The 21,255-nt window shown below is 32.7% G+C and overlaps 2 protein-coding genes and 1 pseudogene across 2 annotated transcripts; 1 reads left to right on the forward strand and 2 right to left on the reverse strand.

The window, feature by feature from the left end:
- Positions 1 to 1,136: 1,136 nt before the first annotated feature.
- Positions 1,137 to 2,069, reverse strand: LOC145565410 (uncharacterized). Its single transcript, XM_081625426.1, has one exon. The coding sequence runs from the start codon at positions 2,067 to 2,069 to the stop codon at positions 1,137 to 1,139; it is 933 nt and encodes a 310-aa protein (XP_081481552.1).
- Positions 2,070 to 12,923: 10,854 nt separating this feature from the next.
- On the forward strand, positions 12,924 to 15,264 carry LOC145564115 (cytochrome P450 78A5-like; annotated as a pseudogene).
- Positions 15,265 to 17,433: 2,169 nt separating this feature from the next.
- LOC145565412 (F-box protein CPR1-like) lies at positions 17,434 to 19,916 on the reverse strand. The gene is made up of 2 exons (XM_081625427.1): positions 19,767 to 19,916; positions 17,434 to 18,093 (listed from the first exon to the last, which is right to left on the reverse strand). Exons 1-2 carry the CDS (start codon positions 19,914 to 19,916, stop codon positions 17,434 to 17,436), a joined length of 810 nt encoding a protein of 269 aa, XP_081481553.1.
- Between the last annotated feature and the right edge of the window lie 1,339 nt (positions 19,917 to 21,255).

The raw sequence follows: 21,255 nt of genomic DNA on the forward strand, positions 1-21,255 counted from the left end.
CCCTCTTACTTGATTCTATGCTATATTGGTTATTTACTTGTGATTATGTGCTGGGTAATTGGTTTCAACATGATGAATTGTTGTTGTTGGTTAATTGAAGCTGATGATGTTGACGGATTTTTTGAGTTATTGGTGATGTTGGTGGATTGTTTGGGCTGGTTAATTATGTTGTTGGTGGATTGTTTGGAGTGGTAATTGTTGTTGGTGGATTGTTTGTACTGGTTAATTGTTGTTGTTGGTTAATTGCATATGGTTAATTGTTGTTGTTGTTGGTTAATTGGAAATGGATAATTGTTGTTGGTTAATTGGTTGCTCTTTTCTACTCTGAAAAGTATTGGTAATTTGTTGGCCCTAGTTATACTATTGGACTGTCCTGTGGAGATGATTAATTGATTACCTTGCTGTTGATGGTGGTCTGTTCATGATGCTGGTCTGTACTGTTGTGTTGGCTATATTATGGGTGGAGTATGTATATCTTTGTTTATTTATGATGTTGGTTGATTGTTTGGACAGTTGTTGTTGTTGGTTTATTTGGCATGAATTACTTATGGCTTGAAAAGGGAATTTGATTGATGAATGATGATGCTACCTAGTTACTGGTTTATTGTGGTGAACTTCTGATTTTTATGTCTTGTTCTCAATGATCAATTGTGTAGAGAACAGTGGTACATGTTTGAGTCCCCCTTTGCTGCTTGTGTATTACTCAGTAGGGAGTCCCAATATTACTCTGAGTACATTGTTTAAATTGAAGTCCATATGATGAAGGGACTCAATTGAATTACAAATTGAACAAGTTATTTGCTCCAACTATCACAATAATGGGATGGTTGTTGAGGTAAACTTGTTTAATTTGCTGTATTCAAGATTCAAGTATTCTTCTGATGGATTGTTTTTCATACCTCATAATGCATTCATTCCTTTCATTCCATTCAAAATGTGGCTACAAAAAGCCTATTACACAACAACTAACATATCACTGACTTAGTGGTCTATCACATTATCCATTACAAAATACACCTAACCACCTAGTCATAAACAAGACTAATAAAAAAAGTGCCCAAAAAAAGAACTACACACTGTAGATGGTTATGTGTGGCAGTACATGTTGATGTTCTGAGTTTGTTTCTTTCCTTGACTTAGTCTGCATCCACCTCCATGTCCTCCTCTGCATCATGATTACCTTGAGGTGCTGGCCTAAACATTGTGTTTAGATACTCCACAGCCTCTGTTACTACTTCCTTCTGAACATGCACAACATTTGGCAGAGTTCCCAGATTTTCTAGCTTTTTCTTGTTCATGTGTGGGATTTTGTACTTGTTACCTCCTTCTGCTTTCAGTATCTTGATCATGCATCTCTGTAAAGTGACCCAAATGTACTTGTTCACTTCTGGTTTGAAGGTGTTATATGACTCAATAACTTTCTCAACAAGTTCATCTACATTTTTGGGAAAGGACTGGTACTGTAAAGATTGAATAGACCTAAACAATCCTAAATCCAACACATTTAAATCTGGTGATTGTGCTGGCTGGAAGACAAAATGTATGTTGAATCCATTTGCTGTTGTTGCTGCAATAAACTCATCATCTGTAGGTATTTGATGTGGTCTTGCATTATCCCACTGAATAATTACATTCTTAGGCTGACTTTCAGGCCACTTAGCAATTATAGCTGGTATAACTTTGTTGACCAACATTTCTCTAATGACTTCTCTGTTTACATTTTGGAGTGCCTTTGTGACCATTGTTCCTGCTGCTCTGTTTTTACTTGATTTCTTAGCCCTCTCTTGAACTGTAAAAGGGAATATTCCATATTTCCCATCATGAATGAGTTCCCCATTAGTCCCATAAAGTGGCTTCCCAATTACTGCCATGAACATGGCCTTTAACTTAAACCTTCTTGATTGTTGTGCCATGTATGGATCTTCTTCACTTGGAAGGAGATAAAATCTCCTCTTGTCTGGGTTCAAGTAGAACCATTTCTCATCAATGTGTATTACTCTGTCCATATCTTCAAATGTTGGGTCCTCATTTCCTAAGACAGGATTAATATGAGATAGAACCCACTTCATTCTTGCTACTTTATGGTCAGATGAAAGTGCTGGCTTGTTACTTGCAGTATGTGTTCTCAGCCTCCCCTTTTACTTCAAATAATGAAGAGTGACATGAGAAATATTCAGTGCTGATGCATAAGACCTTTCACTCTGCCTTAAATGAAGGGGCACTGACTGTAGAAATTCATCTGTGAATTCCCTTGGTTTTGGACCTATTCTGCCTATTTTCTTAGACCTGACATCAATCAAATTTCCCTGAGCCATCTGTTTTTTAATGTCAGTGAATATCCTTGTAATTGTTGATTTGTGAACATGGAATTGAATTGAAAGTTGCACTTTATAACCTCTTGGCAAATTACCATATTGCATTTTGCACAACATTGCATCAACAATCTGTCTTCTTTGTTGCATTGTTAGTTGTTTCCTGTTAATGCTCTGAGTGCCTTGTTGGTCATCTTGCATGCCCTGAACTTCAGCTTCTGGTTCGGATACATGAGTCCCATTTTCTGTATCATCCTCTTGCTGCATATTCTCATTTTCAGAATCGTATTGCTCAATGTCTTCATCTTGCATCTCCTCCTCTACATCAAAGTATAATTCTGCCAACTCTTCCTCTGTCAATAATTGGTCAACATCATAAATCAGAGATTCATCAAACTCTGCCATGGCTGGTTTTGTACTTGTGTGTTTGCAGATTGCTGTAGCTGTTGATGGGCTAGCTGATGATGGTTTTTGAGGAGATGAAGCAGCCCTTCCTTTTGTGTAGATAAAGCAAGATGATGACGGTTTTATGTGAAGATTTTGTGCAGCACTAATTAAATTTTTTGACTAATTATGGGCTAATTTAGGGTGCTTAGTGCTAACTTTTGGCAAACAATTTCATGATTTGGAAAACAGGATGTTTGTAATTAATGGTGGAACATTTATTGTCTTTTGGTAGTTTGGGGCTAGTATTTATAAGCCTCTAAAACAATGAATGGAATGTGAAACTTCTTATGCAATTTAAATGACAAGCTGTTTTTTTTTTTTAAATCTGTTGGAGGGAATTAAAATCCCACCAAAAAAATTCAAACCTTTTGAATTTTGGCTGAAAATTTCGGTGGGTAAGTGATTCCCTCTAAAAGTGATTGATTTCCCCACCAAAACACATGGGGGTGGCCTACCATTATCTCTCCTCCCAACTTTAATTACTTTTACAAATCAATCCTTAATCTATACCCCTCAAATTTTGCATTGGTAACCGAAAACCCCCTCAAAGTTGCACAAAACAATTAACGGAGGTAGTATTTGGGATAACTATTGACTAAGCTACGCCTAACTAATTGCTAGTCTATCAACAATATACAAAGATATATATATATATATATATATATATATATATATATATATATACGGAATATAAGATAAATATAGAATTAGGGATTGCAACGGGTCGGACTCGGAGCGGATTATGTTAAATCCGACTCCGACCTGATAGGAAGTCGGAGGCTAAATCCGACTCCGACTCCGACATCCGACTCCGAGACTCCAATATTCGATTCCGAGACTCCAACTCCGACTCTAACTTCATTATTCGACCTGTGACTCTGATCCGACCCGACTCCGAGTTTTTTTTCGTTATTCAATATACTTTGAGAAATTGGGCTATTTGGGCCTTTACAACCCACACCCAATGCCACCATGACCCACACAAAAATCCACTATCTATTGGAGTCAGAGTCAGATAATCCGTCAGAGTCGGACATTTATCGAAGTCGGATTTTTTTCTCGGATTTTTTGTAGGATCCGACTCCGACCCTCCTCCGACTCGAAGTCAGATTATTTTAACGGAGTCGAATTCGGATTACTTTTTTCTCGGAGTCGGAGCGGATTTTTTACCTCGGATCTGGACGGAGTAGGGTCGGATACGAACTGGATTGCCATTCCTATATAGAATGTATTGGATAAATATAATCCAACAAGAAATATGTAGTCACAAATAATTTTTTAAAATGAGACAATTAACGTCTTTTGTAAAAAAAGAAAATTTGGTATGGTTTGTTCGTTAATTTATATTCATGACACAATCACTTGTGGATAGATATCAATATTTTTTTTACTCCGTATTTTATTTATTAGTTTCAATTTAAGCACCTTATTATATGTAACATTTGGGGGTTATATAGTTATGTATCATTTTTTTTTTGTTGTTTTGAACTTTTTATTATATCGACATTATAGAATAATTTTAATTTATTCCTCTCTGTGTAGTTTGATTCAAGATTCCTTAAATTTATCTTAGATTTTCTGTATTCTCATCTGCTTATAATAGGCTTGACGACAGGATTTTTTTGTCGAAGTTTCCTAATTGTTTAGATATTTTATCAGATTTTTACTCTTGTTATTTCTGCAATGCAAAGGGACCAAAAGATCTCTTTAGATTGTATCGAGTGGGATAACATTGTAAATAATTACTATAAATAAAACACGTTTAAGAAGTAAACTAGTGTGTGCCCCGCGCGATGCCTCGAGTTGCTAGTTTGTATTTGTTTAATTTGCTAATCAAATTCGACTGTTTAGATAGTAAGATGACTTGGTTTCGAGTTTAAGTCTTGCAATAAACATTTTTTAATTGTCAAACTCAATCATTACATAATGGAAACAAATAGTATAATAAGACACAAATTAACTTATCTAAGTTAACTATAATTTTGTTGGATAAAAAATTACAATTAACTAGTGGATAAGATGGTGAGACTCTTAACTTAAGACTTGTTGTTCTTGAAGTTCAAGTCTTGTTATAAGCATTTTTTAGATGCAAACCTAATACATGATGTGAAAGTGACATGTCATGTTTATAATAACATGTGGCGCATATTGTTGAACTTGAAAAAGGTGACACGTAGAACATATTCTGTTTTAGAACTTAAAAAAGGTGACACGTAGAACATATTCTGTTTTAGGAACATTTTTTAATATATAAGTATAGATTAGGGAATACCGTTTAAATAATTGAATCATATCTTTTTATTTATTATATATTTATATATAAAACAATGGTACATTAGAATTTCCCACATATTAGCTTGTACTACTACTCTATAAAGTCCCTGCTTCCCTATAACAATAATAAGATCGACAACAAAAAAAAAAAATTAGGGTATTCACTAAAGATTGACTAGAGGTTAGAGAAGAAAAACAATGGAAGACAACAACAAAACAAGAATGTTCATCAAAACGATCTGGAGGCAAAAACTTGTTTTGGGAATCAATATTTCGTGCCAATAGTTCCAAGAAAAAGCAAGTTAATGGTTCAACTAGGGCTAAAATAACCGAGACTTCTATCAACCGATGTGGTGCGTGCAAGAAACGGATTAGATTGATTGGGTTTATGTGCCGGTGTGGTGGCGTCTACTGTGGGTTGCACCGTTATCCCGAGGTACACTCTTGTGGGTTCGATCACAAAGCTCTTGGACGTCACGCTCTCTTCAAAACGTTGCATGCTTGTGCATCTAAGGCTACTAAATTGAATTATATTTAGACCGTAGATGGTTTTGTTATTTTGTTTTAGAATCAACTCTTGGAAATTAACAAGATTTATGCAATTTAGAAGTAATTTAGTATACTTTGATGTAAATTTCTTCATGTATACCAGAAGAAAACTGTTCGGAACTTGTTTAGGTAATTACTAGATCAGAACATCTATTTTTGTTAACCAAGAAACTGGTTGTATTAATTAAAATTTATACTCGTATCTTTTTGAATTGGTGTAAAGTATTAATTAATAGATATTTTATTGTCTTCTACGGAGTAGTACTAACTACTAAGCTAGATTTTTTTTTTTTTCCTGGTGCTGAAGGAGAGGGGCAAAGCGCCTAAGTAAGCTAGAATTTATAAAATTAAGAAAGAAATTAATTTTGTATGGTATGTAGTCTAGCTTAGGCAGTGGTAGAGTTACATGGGTTCTTGATGACCTCTCATTAATGCATTATTCGGCTCTGTTTAATTTTATTTAGTTTTTACACGATAAGATACAGGGTTGCCCCTCCTATGACATGAGGGGTTGGGGTGAGAATCGAACTCAAGTCAGTTTTGGAGTCCTGGCGGGGATGGAGGGATTAACCATCCCTCTACTCCATAATCCTCATTTGTCTCTGTTTAATTAGTTTGTCTATTACTCCATTATTTAATTTAACTTATTTGAAATTATATGATTTGAATTGTCATGTTTTAATTATGTATAGTTCGTTTAAAATTCATTACAATTATTCTAATTAGTGGTTAGAATAGACAGCTTTACTATTGTACAACAAATTTGCCCACACGATCCTCTAATGTAAAATAACTATATCCTTTTTGTATTGGGTGCAAAGTATTGTAAGATTTTGGATTTGTTGAGAGTTGTACTATAGCTATTGTATTGCATTACGCTTTGTTTTTAACTATTAAGGGTGATCATAATTATTGATATTTGAAATTGGTTAGGTTCAGACAGTTCTGAAATGAATAGCTAGTGGTCAATTTTTAGTGATAAAAATTAACCACCCAATAATTAATTAAAACCCTAAAGAAAACATCAGTTCGACACACCACAAATATAAATACCAACCCAATAACACAAATTTGTAGAAATCAAGCTAACTAATTTAAGTAAATAAATTCATGTTAATCTTATGGGTGAGTCTTAACGCTTTTTAAGCATGATATCTGTAGGGGTACTATCTCTAACATATTTAAATTTACACATAACTGCAGTAGAGTTTTCAAAGAGCTGAGTATAGTCTCTCAAATTTACGGAGTATCACTTTTTTTCTTTTTTTTTTTTTTCTTTTTTTGACAGGTATCACTTATTAGATAGGTGCGTGTCATGATATTAATGTAAAAAACTAGTGTGTAATCCGGGCGATACCCCGCGTTGCTAGTTTGTGTACTTCTTGCTTTAATTTAACAATTATGTTCGACTATTTGTATAGTTAGTGTTTGTAGTGGTTCAGGCATTGCCTCGGATGTTTTTTTTTTTTTTACATCATATGTATTTATATTTTAATCTTGTGAAAAATAAATGAATTTTATTACCTCTAATTTACTTAATAAATGAAAGGAATATATAATATTATGTGAAACTTGAAACATTAATAATATCTGGTTGAGATGGTAAAAGTATTATCTATATGCATTGGAGGTTATGAGTTTAAATACTTTGAAGAGTAGCACGTGACATCATTCCTTTAAAAAAGATCACAACAATAAAGTCAGGATCAAAATATGGCTTCAATTAGGTCAAGTTCGATTCGTAATAATTTGTATTTTATTAATATGTAATTTTCATACTTTTTTTCATTACGGAATTAAGATAATTAACGATAAAAAATTGCACATAAAACAATGATCTCATCTGAACTTAGTTTTTCTAATATGATCTGGTCTAAATTTATTTTTTCTGATCTGGTCTGATCTGAACTTATTTTTTCTAAAATAAGTAAAAATAAGGTGAACTAAACAAGGACTTAGTTCTCGAAAGAGATAAGTAAGATAACTAAAGAAGAATTTGTGGTTAATTGTGACTTGAGAGTTATATAATAAAATACGAAGGAGCCTTGATTATTGGAGAAAAATTAAAAATAATAAAATAAAAACTTGTACTAATAGAATTAAGTTTATTCTATCCCAACAAGTATATACTCCCTTCGTGTTTATTTAATTGTCCTTTTTTTTAATGTTCGGTGATTCCAAAGCTAATAAAATTTAATTATCTAACTGTGATTGTATAATTCAAACCATGATAACGAGAGATCTAGTTGTGTTCGTAATATTAAAACAACACATTAACATAAATCTAACAAACGCATAGATTATGAATTAGTTTACTATTTCTATAAAAAGCTTAGTAATTTATGAACTACGTCTTGTTTAGTTCACCTTATTTTTACTTATTTAAGAAAAAATAAGTTCAGGTCAGATCAAATAAGAAAAAATAAGTTCTGATAAAAATTAAAAAAAATTCAAATCAGATCATCTTTTTTAGGTGCTGTTTTTTATCGCTAAATATCTTTAATTTCGTATTGAAAAAAATTATGAAAATCACGTACATATTAATAAAATACACATTATTATGAATCTAACAAGACCCCACTTGATATATTTATTCCTTATAGATTATCGTATATTTAAGGTCAAAGTTTAGTCAAATATGACATTCAGATTAGATCAGACACACCTGATCAGATCAGATAAGACACATTAGATTAGATCAGATCAGATCAAACCAGATCAAATCAGATAAGTAAAAATAAGGTGAACCAAATAAGCCCTAAATGTGTATTTTAATGATTTTAAGATGAATTTTTTTTTAGTGCTATTTTGAGGCTATTGATTTGAACTTATGAAGCGATTCATCGTAAAACACATATCAGACTCGAAACTATGGTTGATTTTTTTTTTTTTTTTTTTTTTTTTTAAATTCACAAGAATGAATTTTTTCTAACCATAATGCTCAAAATTAGAGGTGAAACCCTTGTCTAGATTTAGTGCTTGATATGATCAGTTGCTATTGTCAACCACAAATAGGTTATCCACCGAAGAAAAAGGGCTTGAATATCTCACCAAAATATATTTCAAAAATAAAATGGAATAATTGTGCATATAAAATAATCAATAATAAATTTTTTAGCCAATAACTTTGACCATTTATATCTTTAATCAGCAATAAATATAAATTATACTAAAAAAGTTAATATTCGAAAAGTATACATACATTGACAAAATTGAATCATTAAAATACGAAAAAGAAAATAGTAAGTAAGTTTTATAATAATCTGTTAATAATTTAAAGCAATTTATATATATTTATATCTATGACACAATTTTTTTTTTTTTTTTTTTTTTTTGTGTAAAGGAAGCTACAAGGGATCATGATGTAGACTGGATTTGTTCATAGGTCTTAAGTACCACACCCCTCAAGACTTTAATCAACTAAGGCCCCGTTCTTTAGAGCTGCTCTGCTCTGCTCTACTCTGCTCAAAAGAAATCTGCTCTGCACTGCTCTACTCTATTTTCAAATAATAATTAATAATAACAATAATAATAATTAATATTCAATAATAATAATTAATATTGTATTGATGATAATAATTTATTATTTTGAAAATTATAATAATTATTAATAAAATAATTTTAATAATTATTAATATTAATGATAATTAATATTTATTAATCATAATAATAATTAATAATAATAGTTATCATTATTAATATTTAATAATTCAAACTATTAAGAATTAATATTTAATAATATTATTAATTAATAATTTCTAATAATTATAACAATTCTTTCAAAAAAATAAATAATAATAATAACAATTAATAACAATTTCTTTTATAAACATTTGATATTAGAATAACAATGTGTAGAAATATTATATATATGTGGGTATTGATTGTTAGTTCATTGAATTGAATTATTTTTCAAATCTTTCCATACAATTTAAGAATTAAAAAAAAAAAGTTGTTTTCAAGTAGTACTTTGTATATCATTATTATATTTGGGGTATAAAATATATGATTAAGACAAATTTATAAGTAAAATCATTATTACTCATTAAATCATTTTATTTTAAAATTTTTGTGAAATAAATATAAGTAAACCGTTGTCTTTTATCTTTCTACTATTAACATATGTTAAATATGGTATACATATATTTATGTTTTCACTCACCTAAATCAATGGTATATGCACTTAGTAATAGTAATAGTAATAGTAATAGTAATAATAATAACAACAACATTAATAATAATAATAACATTAATAATAGTATAAATAATAATAGTAATAATAATAATAACAACATTAATAATAATAACATTAATAATAGTAATAATAATAATAATAATAATAGTAATAATAATAGTAATAATAACAACAACAACAACATTAATAATAATAACATTAATAATAGTATTAATAATAATGTTGAAATCTGCTCTGCTCGGCTCGGCTCGGCTCTGCTCTGCTATCCTGAAATCTGCTCTGCTGAAATTTAATCTGCTCTGCTCTGCTAACCCCTGCTCTGCTCTGCCCAGAAACTCAAAAGAACAGGGCCTAAATTAGTTGATCATTCAAATATCTATTTGATTTATATATATATATATATACATATAATATACGTGCAATATACGTGCAATATAATATAATATATAATATACACTCTGAATTTGTTTAGATTTTTAAGCCATTATGAAAATGGATATAAACTTTTTTCTAATGACATATACTTATAAAATTGTTTGTATTTTGTTAGATGTAATTAATTTGAACCACAATTAATAGTCTTAATTCTAAGCATAATATTGGTAAAAATGTATATTGCAAAAGTCAAAATAGAACACTTAAAAAAACATAGTGTCAAATAATATAAACTTTTCATTGATCAATATTTATAGAATTATATTGAAAACCCTAATCATATTAGGTAACTAACAATGTAATGATATCATAAAGAAAAGTAAAAAAACACTCGTAAATCAAGCACAAAGTACAGTGTATGTCATATATCTTCCAAATTTAAGGGTTAAAATTGTAAGCGTTTTACCTCATTTAAATTGGCCTTAATCAATACAACTTGCATACAGTAACTTTTTATTCTATAAAATTGGTGGTCACACAGTGATCAATCCAAGTATTATTACCTTTTTAAAGTTTTACATTACATGCAATGGTTTATTCTACTCCAATTCTCCAAAGTTTTTTCTTTTTTTAGTATATTTTCAAAGTTTTTACCTTGCATGTAATTTGTGTGGTTTACTCAAAGTAGTCTGCAAAAAAGACTTTGGTTTGACCTATGTGATTACATGCATTAATGCATGTTTTCTTTGATTTTGACCTATATGCTTGCATGCACTAATGTAAGGTTTCTAATTGTTGCAGAAGATCAGAGATAAAGCAATTTCAATTAGCCAATCATATTATATTACCAGTCATTTGTTATATTAAATTATTAATCTACTAGGTTACTACCCCAATTAATCCATGCCAATGCAAAAAATATAATCAAATTATATATAGCAAGCTTAATTTAGAGAGGAAATGTATAACACAGAGTATCAAATTTTGTAGTACAAATTTTGTAGTACATGACATTAGAACTAAGTATACGGCTAAAAACATATATCTTCAAATATATTAGTATCAATTTGCTCTCTCTAATATATAATTAGCATTAATCCATATCATATACTTTGTACTTAATTCTTTTCATTTTAGTTGCTTATTTCCTTGAAACACATTTGTTAGCACATAATTTCAATTATTATAAGCTAAAATTAAAAAAATTTATAAATGAACTTTTATTCCGTAAATATATAATGTACATCAATAGGTTGTACTGTTATCCATAATGTCACCCTAAAGTGATAAAGAATTACCCTAATATAGATATAAGTGATCTATTTGTTTATTGATAAAGTGTTTTTTTTTTCAACGGATTACTCGTAATATTTAAATTTTACTCTTCAAAAACTTATCCCATGAGCCATGACTTATTTATATTAAAATCATACTTCCTCCGTTTTCATTTAGTTGTTGCGTTTAATTTAGGCACACATATTAATGAGAGAAAATGATAAACTAAGTGAGATACACTAAAAAAAATTATAAAACTTGACCAAAAAGAAAACATGTCAACTAAAAAGGAATACGTGTCGTTGTCAACTAAAAAAAAGGAGGTAAGTATAAATTTTAAAATTACCCTAATTTTTTGCTTAAAATTACTCTATAAATAATTTTTTTTTTTTGAAACAATTACTCTATAAATGTTCAATGTACACAATTATAATTTGTTCGGAAATTGACTTTGAAATGAATGAATCTAATTAGAGCCCTTATGACTAAATTTTTCATTAACAATTAATCATAAATAAAGGTCAAAGTTACTATGTGAATATTGTTCAAATTAAAGTCAAATGCATCAATTGAAAGAAATAGATGTAGTACATTTTTTTTTTGGTAAGAAAATGTAGTACATACTTATTAATTATTCATAACTACTTGTTTAAAGAAAAATATTCTGCTCTTGTAGGTTCGCCCAACTTAGATTGTGCTTTGTGTAAAAAAAAACTTAGATTGTGCTATATTCAATTGATTTTTATGAACTCATTTTTGTGTAACATTCTAATTGCTTCATTTGGTTTTGTCTAAAATTTATATGAGCTTATTTTATCATGTTTAATTTAAATTTAATTTATTTGGACTATTTGAGTTTTTTTTTTTTTCTAAAATAAATTAAAATTAAGTAAATTAAATTCAAAGATCGACTCACTTTGTATTTACGCGGTCTCCAATGTGAGTCTTTAACCATTAATATATTTGGATATTTATAATTTAAAATTATAAAAAATTTGATATTTAAAAAATATAAACTAAGACCAATCTAATGAGATTTCCCATGGTAGTTTGTATTATTTTAACCACATAAAAAATAATTAAGTCGAGTTTTCATAAACGAAGGTACTATAAATGGATAATGTTGGAATATATATACTCCGTATTTCACAAATCTTATTATCTCATTTTATAAATAATTTCAAGATTTCTTATGCAAAAAACTTTTACAAATAGAGAGAGTAGATAGATATTCCTAAGCCACCTTTCATCATTTTCACCGTTACTATTTACTACTCCCTCATATTCTGAAGTTTAAACTCCCAATATATTAAATTAAATACATTTAAAAAACTATATAATAAAATAATATTATATGCCACTCTACTACAAGTGTACAAGCACTATAAATAAGTGCCCTTCACACTACTTCTTCCTCACCAAGTCACCAAAACATCCTTCCATCTTCATATTGTAACCTAAAAACCTCTCATTTTTCATCAAAAAAACCCAAAAAAATGTCACTAGAAACATTAGCAACGAATTTCTCTTTGCTACCAACAGCATCATCCCTTCTTTCAGCACCTATTTTCCTTTCATTTGCTGCATTTATCTCGCTTTTTACCATCTTCCTCTACCCAGGAGGCTTAGCATGGTCTCTTTCCGCTGTTAAGAATAACCGAAGTGGCTACGGTAAGTCCGCTTCGGCTATTCCCGGTCCAACAGGGTTACCCCTTATTGGTCTCGGCCATGTTTTCGCTTCTGAAAAGACTCACAAAATCCTATCCAATATTGCCACTAGTCTCAAGGCTACTCCCTTGATGGCATTCTCAGTCGGGTTGACTCGCTTCGTGATAGCGAGTGACCCGAGACTGCTAAAGAGATTTTAAACAGCTCCGAATTCGCTGATCGTCCTATTAAGGAGTCAGCTTACGAGCTTTTATTTAATCGGGCTATGGGTTTTGCACCCTTCGGAGATTACTGGAGGAATCTCCGAAGAATCTCCGCAACTCATCTTTTTAGTTCTAGAAGAATCTCCAACTTCGGAGGATTCCGTCAGGAAATTGGTAACAAGATGGTGAAACAAATCAACACCGTAATGGGTGAAGAGGGAAACGTTGAGATAAAAAATGTATTGCATTTCGGATCGTTGAACAATGTCATGATGAGCGTGTTCGGAAAGAGGTACGATTTCTTCGGTAAGAGAACTGAGGAAGCTGATAACCTTGAGGAGTTGGTTCAGGAAGGGTATGAATTGCTTGGAATTTTTAACTGGGGTGACCATTTTGCCCCTCTAACTCTCTAAGATGGTTGGATTTACAGGGTGTTAGGAGAAGGTGCAAGAATTTAGTTGGAAAAGTGAACAAGTATGTTGGTAATGTGATTGAAGAACATAGGGCATTGAGGAGTGAAAAGGTTGATGATGATTCAAAGGACTTTGTTGATGTTCTTCTTGATTTGGAAGACGGAGAAAACAAGCTTTCTGACTCTGACATGATTGCTCTTCTTTGGGTAAGATTTCTTATTTTTGAATTTGTTATTTTATTTTATTTTTTGTTCATGTTAAATTTGTTGTTGATGAATTATGATATGACTGTTTTATTATTTTCATGTTTTACTTTTGTTCATTTATTGATGAAAATGGTATATATACACGAAGTATTTGTTCTTCTTTTATTGGGTTTGTGTCCTATTCGTTTTAAATCCTATCTTTGTTTTTGCCAAATATTTTGGGAGTTCAACTTTAATTTCTTGCATTTGAATTAAAAATATATTGGATCTTGCTATAATGAACACTTCCGGGGCGTTGGATAAGCATTTAAAATATTACTTAAAATGTTATTAATTTGGAAAAGCATGACAAATCACGCGTTGATCGATGTAATTAATGTTAATTTTAATTTAATCTTTTTACTTTTAGCTAGCTTATTGAATGCCTTTAGGGGCGTTAGTTACCTTTTGTCAAATATATTTTACGATTATGAATGAATGGGTACGGTTTGTATAAAGCTTAAAGGTATGCATGCATGCATGCATCTAATTAGTGGATTCTTTGGACATTAGCTTTTTATATGCATTATTAATGGAAATTGATGTGTACATATTGAAACAATTTTACAAGATCTATGCATGCATATGAACAATAAGTATGTGTATGTGCAGATGTACCCGTGCTAATGTATGATTAATTATGTGCGGAATATAACAAAATGCTGAACAGTAATATATTATTTGATTTATATATGAATGCAGGAAATGATCTTTAGGGGAACAGACACAGTTGCAATCCTCCTAGAGTGGACTCTAGCAAGGATGGTTGTGCACCCTGACATTCAAACCAAGGCTCAAGCCGAAATCGACAGCGTAGTCGGATCCAACAGGCAAGTCTCCGACTCAGACCTCCCCAACCTACCATACCTCCAAGCCATCCTCAAGGAAACCCTCCGAGTCCACCCACCAGGCCCCCTTCTATCATGGGCTCGTCTCTCAATCCACGATACCCACGTGGGTTCCCACTTCGTACCAGCCGGAACCACCGCAATGGTCAACATGTACGCCATCACCCACGATGAGAAGATCTGGTCAAACCCTAACGAGTTCAACCCTGAGAGGTTCATGGAGGAGGATGTACCAATCATGGGTTCGGACCTTAGACTCGCACCATTCGGAGCAGGACGTCGTGTCTGCCCCGGAAAGGCAATGGGTATGGCTACTGCTCAGCTGTGGTTGGCTCAGATGCTTCAGAACTTCAAGTGGGTTCTGACCGAGAACGGTGTTGACTTGACCGAGTGCCTCAAGCTCTCTATGGAGATGAAGAAGTCTTTGGTGTGCAAGGCTGTTCCTAGGATTGCTGCTTAAACCAATCAACTAAAGGTTGTAATGTAGTACGTGCTTTGTAAGGCACTAGAAGTACTACTTAAGATTATTAACATAAGTGAAATTCTCCTTGATTTTGCACATTGCTAAATCGAGAAATATTCACATTAGGTTAAAGCTTTCGAACTTAGTAGTTTGTTAGCTTTTAAATTCCGTGCATTGTCATCGGTATCTTGGCTATGTAGTGTAATTGTATGTTCTAAAAACCAACAAGTCAATATTAATTTTCTGTTTTTAGTATCTGTTTGTCTTCTTAATTTTCTCATTTTCTGCCTAAATTCTTATTAATTCTCTTTCAAGTATGCAGTAGTTTAGATGTCTTATTTTATAATTCTCCTATGTGTCTAAATTCGTGTAATTTTTTTTTTTTTTTTGGTAAATTTTCTTACCTAGTATCTTATTTGGAGTTCTAATTATATTTTTCTGAGTTTCTGCAACATTTCTAGCAATATAATTTACGATAATTATATTGCTAGAAAATAATATGGGTGTTGCAATATACTTGTATTAAATAACATTCTTTAGCAATCTCTGTCACAAACCACAATCTTTTAGTTTCTCATGGTAATGAAGTTCTGTCGGAAGCATCTTAATAAAAAATGTTACTGAATGTGAATACACTTATAAACGTAGTATAATATTTCATTATAAGTTTTCTTTAACTGGATAAAGATTAAATAACTAGTTTTTGTGGTGTAACATTCTCAATTATGGTCCATTTTCACAAGAATCTCAAAAGTTGGAACTATTATAAATGATGACTGATGAGGGTATAAAGCTATCAAATGTTGTTTCTGATCTTCTGCAACATATAATTAATAACTCCTTATATCACATCCGTCACAATATCAAAATAAGTTAGTACCAAGTAATTGTTAACCAAATCCGATTTTGCATAGTTCTAATCACATTGATAAAACAAGTTTAGCTCATTTTAACACATGGTATATTAATATTAGGTAAATCGAAATAAAGAGATAGCCCAGACTCAATTACGACTAATATAATTTCGAGATGAAAAGAATGATACCATGATGTGCCTATTGCTTAAAAAAAAAAAAATTAATTAATGTGTTTCATTATCTTGAAACCACCACTGCTCACTAATATTTCAACCATGGCTTACTCGTTTCCTTGACAGACAAAACTTGAGGCGCGGTAACAATGTAAAGTTAGCTCACTAGGGATACTATTGTACCTAAAGAGGCAGTATATGTACGTACCTTGTTAGCTTGTTGCATCTTCAAGGTTCTTATAAAAAGAAGATAACATTGAAACTCAAGTATATTGTTGAAATAAATAATCTCATACGAGCTCGTTCCAAATGAAATCATTACAAATAACGAACAAAACAATCGAACGACAAACTAATTTAAACTATAGTGTTGTCCTCTAATCCGTTCACTTAATGGAGCATAGCAATATGACATGGGTCAAGACTCAAAATTAGATCAGGGATTCGGCTCATCATATTGTTGCAGAATGGAAGCAAAGTGTTGTAAAGACCTATATAGCAAAATTTTAAAAGTCACTCTCACATAAATGAATAAAACATATTTGTAAGAATTTAAGGATCGAGTAATCTTACTAACATAATGATCTAACCAAAGAATGAGAATAAATTATCATGCAAAAGCTATTAAAAAACCCTAAGGTCAAGCTCACCTTTGTGCTTTTCTCATTAATCTTCGCCTTTTGGTAATCTTTCTTCTTAGTTTCCGTGTCCCTGAAAGACCATCTTCAACATCCTTGAACGAAAGAAGGTTCTCCGGACATACATACACATTCCATATTCTACCGAAACCAGGAAGTTCAAAATTCACAATCTCCAAAGTTTGCAAATCCACACAAGCAACGTTATAGACGAGGAAGTTTGCCAACACTACCTTCCTTTCTTTAAAGAAAGAAATAGGCATCAAATCCTTAACTATATTATGCTTTGAAACTCTAAACAGCTTAGTCCAAGACGAGGATATACCATACTCTTTCATAATCCACACATCACAATAATTAAAATCGTTGAGCATTAGACTCAAGCTATCATCAAGCACTCCAATGTGCACGCGCACATAGAACTCTATATCATAGTTGGGCAATGGCAAGGAACAAAACTTTCATCATTGAGATTAAAGCAAACTATAGGATGGGCTATTATTTTATCACCATCAACCGGCCAATGCAAAGCTCCCTTAAAGTCATACAATACCTATAGTGACAATCAAAGTAGTACGGAACATCATGAGCCCCCCGTCTCCAAGAATCAGTTTTCAAGCTATAAACCATAACTTGACTCATGAAGTTACCGACTTCATCTGAAGAAGCACGCTGTAAAATCCTCACACACTTGAAGTCCTTGGATACGAGACCATAGCCAAACCCAAGGTTCCAATTGTCTCTAAAGAGAGACTTAAGGGGCAAAAACGGAAGGATTTTGTGAGTTTGCGTGGTAGGGTTGTACAAGATAATGGTGTAGGGATGGTAAGTCATGGATAAGCAAAGTATGCCACGACATGATCCTGTTACACAAACGCCATTATAGAATGATCCCTCTTTATAAATAACATCCATATCCTTGAAAGGGTAATCCAATTCAACGACATTATTAAACGTGTCAAAATCACTCAAATGTAGGATAGGGTTTTTGAAAACTATTTGCAAATTGGATTGTTCAAAATGGCACTTAACGAAATCAGGATCTTTAATAATATTATACCATAACTTACACACACTCTTGAATCGCAGCAGTGATTTTGCCCGCAATCTAAGAAAAATATCAATTAAAATATCGACCGAAAGACGTGACATGATAACCTGTGTGTTGCAAATTATGAATTAGGTCTTCATAAAAGAGCTAATAAACTATAGATTAATAAAAAGACCTGTTGAAAATTGACAATAACGTTTCCACTGTTGTGAAATCAATGAATGACAATCAATAAACTTAGACAATGAGGGAAAGAGATAACCAGAAAACAATTAAGATAAAAGGATTTCAAGTGCCACTAAAATTAAGGAACACAGCATACTGCAACAAAAGAGAGTAATTTTTTTTTCGTCCTTAATTAAAAGATGAAGATTAATTGCTAGACTACATTGAAAAAAGTCATCTAGCAGACTTAGCAGAGTCCAATTCAAGACCCCCTGTTCAGAGGGTATCTATAAAGTTGGGCAGAAGTACCTTGCTGATATGAAATATGATGATATTAAGGGGTTCTACTCCATCCTAAGGGAAGCCGGCAATCTGAATTTTGATATCAAATAGTTACATCAGAGACTCGCTGAAATTGTGAAGCGATAACATCTATGGATGAGCTCAACAAACTCAAGGGTTCATAGATAGAGAAAGTAAGGTGAAGGCAGAAGAGATTGTTAAAGCTTGTTGTAGACATTCTCTTGATGTATAGACATACTAGTATTATGGCACTTGTACAAGGTTTTCGCCCGAAAGTGGGAAGTATACTCTTTAGAACTAGCTAGATTATGCTTGTAATATTAATCTCAGTTGTAGTTTAAGCCTATTGAACTATTATTCTATTAGTCTATTACTACTCATTAGTAGAACTAGAACACCAATTTCAAATTGAAATACTACTGATTAAATAGATCGTTCACTAAGAAATTTCACATAGGTTCATCATACATTCATTGCAAAATTCCACCAATTTGAGAGAGATAATTCCAATTAACACACCGATCCTATACTAGAAAATAAAGATATCAAAAATTTGACATAAATAGTAAGCAAAATTAACACAAGAAACATTAAAATGAGCAAAATCAGTTGATTCTTTTAGAGACCAAAACCAGTCGATTAATGACAAAATAATGAGCAAAATTAACACAACCAGTAAAAATAATCATTAAATAAATTCTTACATAACTGTGATAACAAAAATAAGCAAAAGCAGTCGATTACTGACAAATAAAGAGCAAAATCAACACAACTAACTTTCCCTCAAAAAAAAAAAAAAAAAAAAAAAAAAAAAAGTCCAACTTCATACAAAAATCATCAAACAAATTCTCAAATAACAAATGCTCTAAGGTCGAGATAGAGCATGGTTAGGAAATCTTAAGCAAATTCTTCAATGCGTCACGCAACATGGTCCAATTGACGGTGACGAAAGGTGATTTATCATCGGGTTTTTGTACGTGGAGAGACACATTAAAGTGTCTACAACCATATGCCACAATTTTTTTTCGCCAACTAGTAAAAGAAGTACAATAATTCATTTTTTTTATCAAGAAAAATACACTTTATTAATTTTGAACTTTGTCTAATTTACTTTGAATGATCCTAACTACCAATTACTCTGCAATAATCACAAATTTCACCTCTGTTTTCTTCTAACAATTCCGAAAATTGGTTACCTGCTGATTTTTTTTAAACAATATTTAACGCCATGTGTCAAACTTTCATAAGTCTAAAAAAATAAAAATAGAAAAAAAAATCAAACAACAAATTAAAAATAAAAACCCACAGCCACCTTTTTCCCAGATTCGGCCACCAGAAAACTATCCCCCTTCCCCAGCCCCATCCCTTCCTCCCTAGCCCCATCAAGACCCACCTCCTCCCCTCCTCCGCTTCCAAAATTGGTCCCAACAGCCACCGTACCCCATTTCTGCCATAACTCCATCGTTAAAGCCTCTCTCCTCCACCGCAACCACGCACCATAGCCAACCTCGTCCTTACCACTAAAGACCCCAAAATTCTCTCAAAACCCTCTTATCATACCCAAATTTCACCTTCTCTGAACCCGTTGTCAATCAAACCCTCAAACTTGATCATCTGTAATCATGACCCCAAAGCACTCCAGTTCTTCACCATTCACGACAATCACCTCGATTTTGCTTTCTCTCTCTTCCTTCAACCACGCCATCGACAATTCTGGTCGTTTACGCGACATCAAAATGCTCTAAAATCTCGTTTCCCACCTCACCGATTGGGTCCCGCACCATTGACGTTCGTTCTTGCCTATATGGCTGTTTGAGTTATGGGCGGTTGTAAGGGCGGGAGTGGTTTCAAGCTAAAGGGTTTGGGGTTTTGGCCGATTTCGATGGTGGGGCTGGGGAGGAGGGGTTGTTTTAGGTTGGTTGATCGGGGAAGGAGGTGGTTTAGGTGGGTTGCGGCTGTGCGACGACGAGGAAGGGTGGCGCGATTACGGTGGATGTTTGGCTAAGTTAGTTTTTGTTTTTTGGGAAAAATGGAAATAAATAATCCCACCTTTTTTGTGTGGTCTGACAATAACAATTCCACCTTTTAATTATTACGAGGCAATCCCACCTTGGTATATCATCTTCTTTTAATAGACCTTTTTATACAACGTGTTAAACAGGTTTAAATGTTTTTTTTTTTTAAATTTTTTCTAAGCCACATGTCACTCATTAATTGGTCAAAATAATAAAAGTTAAACTTAAAAAAAGGTAAAACAAAATTAAAAAAGAAAAAAAAAACACCAGCCACTAGCCACCCCCAGCCACCGTGAAACCCCTTACCCATACCCTAGGCCCACCTAAAACCCGCCGGCCGCCACCCTGAACTTCCTAAAACGCCGGCCAAACCTCCCAATACCATAAACCCGCTGGCCGCCACCCTAAACCTCCTAAAACGCCGGCCAAACCTCCCAATACCATAAGCCACCCTCGAAATCACCCCCTTACCCAAATCCCAGCCCCGAAACCACCATAACCACGACATCCACCACCCTGAAAAAACCACCCAGCCGCCGAAAACCTCCATCCCAGCCCCAAAAACCTCCATCTCAGCCCCTATAAACCCCTATAACTGCTGAAAAACCACCGAAAAAGCCCGGCCGTAATCCCCTGACTCAATCTCACCCCCGAAACAACCACAGCCACCACCGAAATCACCCCCGATCCAAACCTCACCCCTAAACCACCATAACTACCATCGAAATCACCCCTAAACCAAATCCCATCCGGAACCTCTATAAACACCACAAACATCACCCTGAA

This window comes from Chenopodium album, chromosome 10, assembly GCF_948465745.1.
Source record: "Chenopodium album chromosome 10, dcCheAlbu1.1, whole genome shotgun sequence".
Taxonomy (NCBI): domain Eukaryota; kingdom Viridiplantae; phylum Streptophyta; class Magnoliopsida; order Caryophyllales; family Amaranthaceae; genus Chenopodium; species Chenopodium album.

Bases quoted from the DNA above. Each gene is read 5' to 3' on its own strand.
- LOC145565410 (XM_081625426.1), bottom strand. From the start codon at position 2,069: ATGAAGTGGGTTCTATCTCATATTAATCCTGTCTTAGGAAATGAGGAC.
- LOC145565412 (XM_081625427.1), bottom strand. From the start codon at position 19,916: ATGGAGTTATGGCAGAAATGGGGTACGGTGGCTGTTGGGACCAATTTT. The intron at 18,094-19,766 runs GTGGCTGTGGGT...TGCAACACACAG, and splicing joins TGGCCGAATCTGGGAAAAAG to GTTATCATGTCACGTCTTTC.